At 35.8% G+C, this 10000-nt stretch overlaps 1 protein-coding gene and 1 long non-coding RNA gene across 6 annotated transcripts in view; one reads left to right on the top strand and one right to left on the bottom strand.

The window, feature by feature from the left end:
• Positions 1–10000, top strand: part of CDIN1 (CDAN1 interacting nuclease 1) — a 129006-nt gene that overhangs the window by 33077 nt on the left and 85929 nt on the right. The window contains exon 6 of one of the 5 annotated variants that reach the window (XM_057420201.1): positions 1–66. This exon is cut by the window's left edge and continues 6 nt beyond it. The exons of the other annotated variants lie outside the window; for them this stretch is intronic. Within the exon in view, the coding sequence (XP_057276184.1) occupies positions 1–66 (66 nt within the window). The remainder of the gene's footprint in view (positions 67–10000) is intronic. 5 annotated transcript variants of the gene reach the window in all.
• Positions 3428–10000, bottom strand: part of LOC130605061 (uncharacterized) — a 68175-nt gene continuing 61602 nt past the window's right edge. The window contains exons 5-6 of the long non-coding RNA XR_008973604.1: positions 6247–6338; positions 3428–3645 (exon numbers count right to left, since the gene is read on the bottom strand). This is a non-coding gene — a long non-coding RNA (uncharacterized LOC130605061). The remainder of the gene's footprint in view (positions 3646–6246; positions 6339–10000) is intronic.

Genomic DNA, 10000 nt, shown 5'->3' with positions numbered 1-10000 from the left:
CCTGCCTGGCCTTTGGCAATGAGATTCAATGCACATGGCTCCGCAGTCAAATCATCAAATTTCCCTGTGTGTATATTAGAGTTTTGTAATGTGTTTCCATTATGAAACAATGCAGGGGTAATTGTCTTTGGTAGCAATTAGCTAACAGGTTTGTTCAGTGCTATTGGCAGAGGCATCCATCATCCCCTCCCTGACCACACTTTTTTGTCTACTGTGGACTATGGAGATCAATAGAATTCTGTATAGTGGAAATCACCCCAGCTTTAATGAGCTGCAAGTCTCAGTCAGTCTTGGTTTTGTATTTTTAATTTTTCCCCTTTAAAATGGAAAAAAAGCTTTCCCTCTGGGAGAGGAGAGTACTGTAGCTGTACTATTACTTTCACTAATCAATTCATGGTTCTAAATTGTTTTGCTTCTACAAAAATGTATAGGTGAGAGAGATAAGGAGAAACACACAGCTTATTGCTCCAGTAATACTCCATTCTACTAAAACATACCTTTACTAAAATACAGAATACTGCTGTATTATACAGATTACTTTTTTGGTATTATCTTTGACTCTCATGTGTATAGACTTTAAACCATAGAATTACACAATGCAAAAAGTTAAAAGATCTCATGTAATACAAATTGTATTTAAAAAAGACACACAACTACTTTACAGTAGTCAATTTGGTATATAAAGAAAGTATGTTTTGGCTGTGCTTTTAAACACAGCCTACTGTATCAGGCAAAAGCTGTTTACAGTGTGTGTATCTTCATAAGCGAAAGGTTTTAGAAAGGAGTATTTGATTGTTTCTGAAGAATCAGAAACTAGAGAAGTAAATCTGTGGGCTAAGGAATATGGGAGCAGAATTATCACTGACCAGGGATAGTTACCATTTCACTTTGCAAGACTGGCAACAAAATCTGTTAAAAGAAAAAAAAAATGTTTTTATATAAAGATACCAATACTAATGAAGGAATTTTTCCACCACTGGCCTATACTGCTAGGAAGGGAGCTTGCCATTACAAAAGTCAGAGTAACTAACAATATAATACCTTTAGTACTCCTTTTAAAATAAATATGGAATGTGGACTTAAATTCTGCCCAAATAGTTTTAAGTATAGTGGGAAATTGTACACTATATGCCTTCGTCTTCGTCCATTCCAGGAAACAAAATTCTTGATTTGATAGCCTTTTTGTTTAATTTTCCATTAACTTTGGTCTTAGGGTAGAGATTACTGTACTATCACACTGAATTTACTATTTATTCGGTATAATGCTGTTGCAGTCAAAAATACTGTTACCTGCATTTTTCTTACATGAAGTAATAGTGCTTAGAATTGACTTATATACCACTTACTGTTTTTTTAAGTACATCAAAGACAATTTATGCTGGAGTAATCACCATTGCATATGTTGCCAATGAAAAGTATACAGTTTCTAGATACAAAAAAAATATACCCTTTTAGTGGTTTTACTACTTGGGTTTGAGCAGGAGAGCCTTGTGTACCAGTTTTTAGACTGTGACAAGCTTCAGGTTCTATTGGGATGCTGAGCAATTTGAAAAATGTGCTCTCCCTGTGTATCCTTTGACTCAACCAAGTTCAAAACTTATTATTCAACTGAGCACTGTAATAATTCATCTGCCTATTGCCTTATTAAATCTCTCAGATAATTCTATCAATGTATGGAAGATTAACTCCAAACAAAACTGTGGGGCCAAGTGGTGAGTGTGCCTTATACAAGCATAATGAAACCCTATAGACATAACATCATATATTACAGTTTTTTCTGTATCCTAAAAAGAAAAATAAAATAGATGTTGTCATTAAAATAAATAAATTCTGTACTTGGATACTTAGAATGCATTTTAAGACATTGAATTCCAAGTGTTGAATTCCAGGGTGCAAAACAGCATCCTAGGTACGGTCTAATAAACATTAAGTAAAGGGGATAATCACTTCCTTCAATCTACTGGCTCTGCTCCCTTCAGTAAAGCTCAGGTTGCTGTTGTCTGCTTTCTCTGCCACCCGTTTGGTGTCATCTGTGAACTGGAGGAAAATTAACATCTTTACCAATGATCTGGAGAATGCAAAAGAGTTTAACAGGAATAGAAATTCTTAATTGCAACTCTGTAAAGAGGAAGAAAGTGCAAAAACTTACACATTTTTTTAATCTTACCTTTTCTGCCCTCTTTTTATTTACACTTAGAAAATAATGTAAAATACAATCTCAAGCTTCTTCTGTATGACTGCCTGCTATTGATTGTTAACATAGTGGCAACATGTACATAAGGTCAGAATATCCTCCCACCTTCCTCTACTTTCTCTTAAGTATTGAATCAGCAACTTTCTACAGAATGTTGTTTTTTTTTAAAAAAAGCAATGAGGTACAGTTTATGTGATCAAGTTGAGCAGAGCAGTGCTAGTATCCATCACTTCTTCATTTCTAAAACGCATCTGCAGTCCACTTGCCAAGTAAAGGCAGAGATGGAAATCAAGAATTAGAACACGGTTCTAAAACCAGCATTCTGTGGCATTACAAATTGCACTATGTAACTATAATAATTAAATTTTAGAAACTATGCATAATAGATGCTTATTTAAAAGTCTGACTTAAAAATTGTCTAGCGTGTTTACACAGCATACATAAATAATCTATTTGCTCTGAGAACACTACCTAAATGTGAGTTCCTTGTGTGTCAACAATCCTTAGCATAAATAAAATTGAAGTCATATCACCTATGCTAGAAAATTTTCATTCTTAGCTTTTAGAAGTTCTTTTCAACTTGAAGAAGCTCCTTACACAAGAATCTCAAATTGCTTCAATCTCCAAGAAGTAAAATACATATTTGAAACAGTCTTATTTCACATTTTTCCCTATTACAATGTGTTTGCTACCTGATTTATATACCGAAGGAAAAAGCTTCATTTTTCAGAAGTGTATTACTGTTGACTAATTATCAGAGTATTCTAATGCAGAATTCATGAAAGAAAGGTTTTGGTTTCAGGCTGGTAGCCTGGATTTATGTAAAAATGCAGCACATTTAAGAGGATTTGCTGTGTGCCTAAGAAATCTAGACATATAACAGAGCCAATCACTAGCCTTTCATGCTGTGAAAATGCTAAATGCAACATATTGCCAATTGTAAAAACAGACTTGAATAGAACACAGTCTTCACTTCATGTCTACTGAATACACAAAAACTTAAATAGCAGTAGGATGCCTTCTAGTAAAAATTACAGGTGCACAGTAGGTCTTGGCAGTGTTCTGTTATACTTTTTTGAGAGTGCTTTTCCACATGGATGAGATTTTCCTTCAAGCCAATTAGTATTTTGTTGGGTGACTTCTGACTGTGGTCCATTAAGTTTGCTTTCTAATGACTGACAGTTGATTTCACTGCTCAAAAACATTAAATTGCATAAATTACAGTTTCTTTATATTGGCACACATATTAAACACAGAGTCCTTAGGAAGTGTTAACATTAATACTGACCAATGATAGTATTTCTAAGCAAACATTTGAAGTTACTCTGAATTTTTCCATTTCTCCATCTTCCCTTCTTTGAATTCATACTGATAATTCAGCATATTTTTACAAAGGCAGGAACAGGAAGTATACCAGATGTTTCAGCTGTGCTCCCAGAAGTAGAGGTTCCCTGTCTGTAATAAAAAAAATATTTATTTTTTTTTTATATATATATATATATATATATATATATATACCTCATTACTGTGTATCTTCTTCTTGACTGGGAAACATCTATGCTCCTTTAGTTGGCTTGGTGAGAATGGAAAGCCAGTAGTATAGGGACAGCTTTCAAAGCAGATTTATTGTATTAATGTAAACAAATTCTCAAAACAGAAGCAAAAGATTCCTCTGTGTGTCCAGAATGGATTCTGCCCCTGAAATTAGAGTACACTCCAGGTTTTTTGATCGGCTGGTCAGTATTTCACTTGTTCTCATTTTGGGAATGGAGAACTATTTTTAATTCACCATTAGATTGACTGTTAACAAGCTGCTTTTTTAATCTGTTGTATTAATAGTCTTGTCATGTAGGAATGCTGTTACAGAATAGGTCTCTTACCTTGGTATTCAACGCAAACTTCTCTTACAGGTGAAAATTGCTGAAGAAACCGCGAATTCATTCTAGAGTTCCAGTGTTGGATATATTTGAGCAGCTTCTTACCATCCAGTTAACTCTTGGATGAGAAAAGCACAGTGCTACAGAAGCAAGAGGCTGAGGCTACAGTGCAAATGAATGGTTTTCATGTGACCACTTTTACTGTATACTTTCAACATGAATACTGATGTTAATTTAGTGAAGTCGGCATCCTTGGTCTTTCTTTAGTATGTGGGGAAAATATTTGTTTTAATTTCCACTTACTCTGATCAGCATGCACAACTGAAGTGAATGATGCGGACATGACCAGGTTTCTAATCACTACACACCACCTTCTTGATCTTGAAATACTAGCTTGTTCACTAGCCATGCTTCAGTTTTGGTCCAGATGCTACTTCCAGTTTACAAATGAAACAGTTGAACCATGAACAGGTTAATTAACTTGGCCCCAGTCCTATAGAAGAGCTCATGTCAAAGCAAAGACAGAGAGATTCCATCTTACACTTGACAGACATGGATTTATGAGTGCTAGACACCTCTGAATCCACATGTACTTATTCCCTGCTTCCTCTTTAAGCTAGAAGGGCAAAAATGGATGAACACAAAATGAAGGGCAATTTTTCTTTTTAACCTTTGTAAATCTGTTGTCCACTTTTTCAGAGGAAATTCAGTAGCTTTTCTGTAACACAGAGCAAGGCTCAGTTTTCCCATTTCTGTATGAATGCAACCACAGTACTACACTGATAAATTGATGGTGGAGGGAATTTTTCTTGAGCCAGTATTGCTGAGAAAAGCTGTTTGGTTTCAGATCCTAAAAGTTACTTTTCTTTGGACTATTCCAGCTTCTCTTTGTAGAATATATTAGAGAAAGCCTGTGTCCTAGGTAGACAAGGAGCGTGCTTGGTGTTGGGCATGGCACATCAGTGAGCTACTTGACCAGTGTCATCTCAGATTTTAGATCATGGCCCTCAGCTACAGTAAGTTGTTTCTATTTATAGAAGTGGATGTCTTCAAACTTAGAGGAGGTAAACATCTTTTAGTGTGAGATGCATTCTTTCTATAGCAGGGTCACCAGCATCTATGTAAATATTGCTACTTCAGTGTAACTTACAAATAGCAGTGGGAATGAGCCTTCCTTTCTTCTCTGAAAATTCCCCTCACTGCAGATAAGCCTATTAAAAAAAAAGCAAACCAAACCAATTTAAACTTCTCTTCAAACATTCCCCTAGCATATATGCAGCACTCTGCTAACACACAAGCATTGAATCCCTGGAACATCTTGACACCAACTTTGTCCTGCAACTACACCATCCATGCATGTCCTTTGCATTGAAGGACCTAAAAAAGCATTGCATGACTAAACTTTGCTCTACTTACGAATGTCTCTGCTTGGGCAAAAAATATAAAAGCTAAAAAGCGTGCTGAATGCAGTACCTGAAGGTTGTTACTGAGACATCTCAGTCGAAAAGCTGGCTATACAACAAAATGCAGAGTCATCTGAAAGGAAGATCCAAATGTTTGACACCCTCAGAATTGTCTTAAGCAGCTAATGAAAAACATCAAAGAAAACACTGAAAAGCAGTTGAAATAGCATTTAAAACCCAATGAAAAACAATTTAGTAAGGGCTACTTTTGGAATTTTATTTTTTTTACATGTAGGATCCATGACCCTGAAATCTCTCCTTAGGTTAGGTGTTCCAACCTTTTAGCTAAAGTAAAGCTCCTTTTTTCTTTCTTTCTTTTTGGGGTCCCTTTCTCCAAAAGATGATAAAGCCTGCAAGGAATACTTGAGTTTAATCACTTCTTTGACTAAGGAGATTGGACCCCACTATTTGAAAATCACAAGAAAATAAGCACGTCAACAAAGCATAATGTTGCCAGCTGAGATCTCTTCTGATTTTTAAATGAATAGTTAAACATTAGGTAGGCCAGAACATGCAAAAAATGTATGTAGAATCCACAGGCAGGAGGGGAAGACATATCATCCCTGCCCTACTCAGTCACGCTGCTTCATGGTTGCAGGTCAACAACACAACTCTGGGCTTCTGTATTAAACCACAGGTGTGCAAGGGAGATGCTGATCGACTGAGGAGAGTTCACTGAGGGGTCACCAGGATGGTGAATGGGCTGGAGCACTTGCCCTCCAAGAAGAGGCTGAAGGAACTGGTGCTTGTCCAGCTGGGAGAAGAGATGATTTCATGGGGGGCTGAAGAGCATTCTCCTATAACCTATGGGGAGGTTATTAGGAAGACACATTAAGGCTGTTGACAGCAGTGACATGGTGGTAGGATGCGAAAAAGGTGTAAATTGAAACACAAGACGTGTACAACTTAACAACCTTAGGTAACTTTTGTGGTCTGTTAACACTGTGTATTCTTCTTTTTGTTTCCCTGAAGTAGATGCTCATTATCTATAAAACAAATTTTGTGACAGATTTTAAAGATGAAAGTTGTCTTGTATAATTAACCCTTGAACTTATTTGGTAAGCCTTAAAATTATTGTGTTAAAATGATCAGGGCTGTTATCCAAAGCTTACTGTATATGTTTGACTAAAGAAAGAAACATGATCTAAGTGTGATTATGTAAGGAAAAATCTTACAAAAGACTGAAATTGAAGGCGGTAACTGTAATTATCTAAAAGGAAGTCTATTACTGTATGATAAAACTGTCAAAATAATGACTGGGGGCTCCTACAAATCATGCTGAAGATCAATAAAGCCAACCTTACATCACAGCGTGAGAATTTAGAAATTGTATTTTGACCTTAATTCACGATGGAGCCATTCAAAACATATTTAATAAATGGGTTATAGTACTTCTTCTTAATTAAAAATTAAAACTATTCCCAATAGTTTTCCCCAGTGAAATAGGGAATATATTTCCAGTCCACATGATGTGCATGTTATTTTACTGATTGCTTACTCTTTCTAAGGACTTATTAGTTGACTTTGATCTATTATTTGTGTACATAAAATTTGCAGTGATGCCTCTCCCAAAAAATTCTTTGTGGCTCCACAACCCTGTTTGTAGTGGTTAAAAAAAAATACTAAAATCTAGCCCTTTTCTACCTGCAATTTACTTTATTCTGTATAGGAGCTTATCCTTCATTTGTCCTACTAATCTGAATGCTTTCCTGTAGCGTGTAAAGCTATATGACTGCATATCTGTTATATGTTGGTTGTTTTTTTTTCCCAAGGTGGAGAGCCATGTGCAGTGAAGTGTGGTTTAGTGGGTTTTGCTTTGTTTTGTTTCGGTATACATATATAAATGTTCCGTATTTGTTAGAGAGGACAAAGTGAAAGAAATGTGCCTTTCATGGGGAGCAGGTGGGAGTGGGGGCTCTGTGTTCACTGCATAGTCTCAAATAGGCTGTTGAGAAGAATCTCTAGTCCTTCCTTCTAGTTCTACACTTTCCAGTACATATAACTTCTTAAAGCATGAATCCTGTTGGGGTAGACAGGGACAGTCTTACACTGCTTGCCTAAAAGGCCTTTTTTCTGCAGTATTCGCGTGAAGATGGGTCAAGAGAGTATTGAGGAATGTAGATTAATTTCTTTTCAAATCACTGTTCCCTGTGCAATGCATGTGTCTAGCTGTTGTAGCTCAAGATTCCTTCAAACTGTTTTAAAAATCAGATGATTTTTATCACCAGTTTATCATCTGGTGCTGAAGTATGTGCCAGAATAGATCTTTGGTAAAATGGTAGTTTTTACCATCACGCAGTTACAGCATTACTTGTCTAATTACTTTTTTTTTTTTTTTTTTGGCTGAATCATGCTATGTATTACTGTGATAATTGTCATACCGGTCTCAATTAGTGATCTCAATCATTAAATTGTTTAATTCAGATAACAGTTGCTGGAGCTATGAATGCAGCCCTAGTCGTGATAGGTTAAAAAAAATCACTAAGAATACGTTTCTCCCAATTCTGTCCCCCAAAATTACTAGACAAAATGTTGCTTCTGTCCATCCTACAGCAAGATAGGAAAACAGTGAAGGTGTTGTAATACATGTTGTCCTTCAGAAAGTGACAAAACCAGCTAGGTATTGTTGCTTAGGCTAGGATCCTGTTCTTGACAGTAGATAGGACAGGGCATTTTGGCAAGCAATATTTTTATGGGGTGGCAGGTGAGGGGACAGCAATTCTCTGCAGTACGCACTTAATGATATACTGTCCCCCCTTTTTGTTGTGCCTTCTAAAATAAATATTTAATTTGCCCAAGCTTCATAAGTTTTTTTTTCAGGCCACCACCGATTTTTTTCTGTCTTTGAATTCCTCATACTTTCAATAGACGGTTTTGAAATAGGATCACAGAAATGAATGTAATGGTTTTAGGGGAGTCTAGGCAGGAGGTACCAGTTATAAGGAGTTTTGTGGTATTTCCAAGTCGTTTCTTCTTCATCCTAATTAGAGTCAGTCATTAGGGAATTAAAAACCTTGTTTCAGCCTATTTAGAGACTCGTAAAATGTATAAATACCTGACCTGTTTCTTCCACTGTATATTACTGGATGCTGTGATTTGGGAATATTTTCTAACTTGGACTTGACTCTAGTGTCTCTGAAAGTATAATTTCTAAATGCTAACCCCCAAAATCTTCACTTTTTCAGCAGTGGAATTGCATAATTCAGATTTAATTTTAGACTGGGAATTGCAATGTAAAGTACCCTTTTTTGTTTAGGAGTTGCAACTGTGTCTGTTCCCTATTGTTTTCTTTAGGAAGGCTAAGAACTGAAAATTCAAGTAATAGAAACACATTTTAAAAATAATTTTTAATTAATATTTTGAATCTTTAGTAATACAATTACTTCCAAGCTTATCTTCAAGTCTCCAGTCCTTCTTGTTTGTTCTCAAACCATAATTTCATCTACATTTCTGAAGAACTTTCTTCTTTCTCCCTGCTTCAGGACTGATTCTTTTTTCTCTCAGTGCTTTCCCTAGCTGCTCCCACATTACAGAACTGTTTGCTTACGGTCAGTATCGAGAATTGTACACTTTACAGTTAGGTTTTTTTCAAATTGGTAAACGATTCAGTAGACAGAATGAAGAGGCACATGTTTCACTTACAAAATTCTTTTTCTCACTCTACTATTGAAGCTTGTATTCATTTAGCCTTAATCTTATGCTCTGAAATTTCTTTCATTAAATCAAATGAGGGCCAAGCTCTGTAAAGACTTATGCAAGACCGCCATGTCCTTCATCTGAAACTTGCAGCTATGTGGAGCTACAGCTTTTCAATAGGTGCTAGTTTACAAAGATGCATTTGCAGGATCATAACCTGGGTTTGACATTTGAACGCTCTATAACCTCATCACTTACTTTTGTTAGGTCCTTACAAAACATTTTAAACAACCTGATTTATTATGTTTCATCTTATGTCATGCCACTGTTAACTTTTGCTGTGAAGAAATGGACGTGTATTTCTGCTTGTTCTCAGAATGATCACTGGCAGGGCTTTGGGATTTTTCTTTCTTTGTGTGTGACTAGTGTGTTTCCTTAGCTGCTACTAATGAACTTTAATGAAGATTTTTTAAAAGAATATTTTTTCTTCAATTTTATTTCTTATGGCATGTCCAAAATTTGCGAAATTAGGGATGTTCAACTTTCCCTTATGCAGTGGTATGGGTCATTCCTTAGTGTATCACAGTCACTTAAGTACTTGTTAGAGTGATCATTAAAAAGATAATTTACTGGATATAGACTTTACTGTATAATTCCCTAATCACTTCTTACTTATCTAAGCATATAATTGGCACTAATATTTACCCCCTTCCAAGTTTTTTACACTATTTGCTAGTGTTTAACTTCTCAAAGTAGGTGGAGAGCATAATGAAAAATCCTTACCTAAAGGAGCTTATTTTCCTATTAATGGAAAATCATTACACCTTACT

The sequence above is a fragment of the Pezoporus wallicus genome, unplaced genomic scaffold (assembly GCF_028554395.1).
Source record: "Pezoporus wallicus isolate ANWC-B61680 ecotype Strahan unplaced genomic scaffold, APGP_CSIRO_Pwel_v1 contig_5418, whole genome shotgun sequence".
NCBI lineage: Eukaryota > Metazoa > Chordata > Aves > Psittaciformes > Psittacidae > Pezoporus > Pezoporus wallicus.
This window is presented reverse-complemented; position numbering and strand designations above follow the sequence as displayed.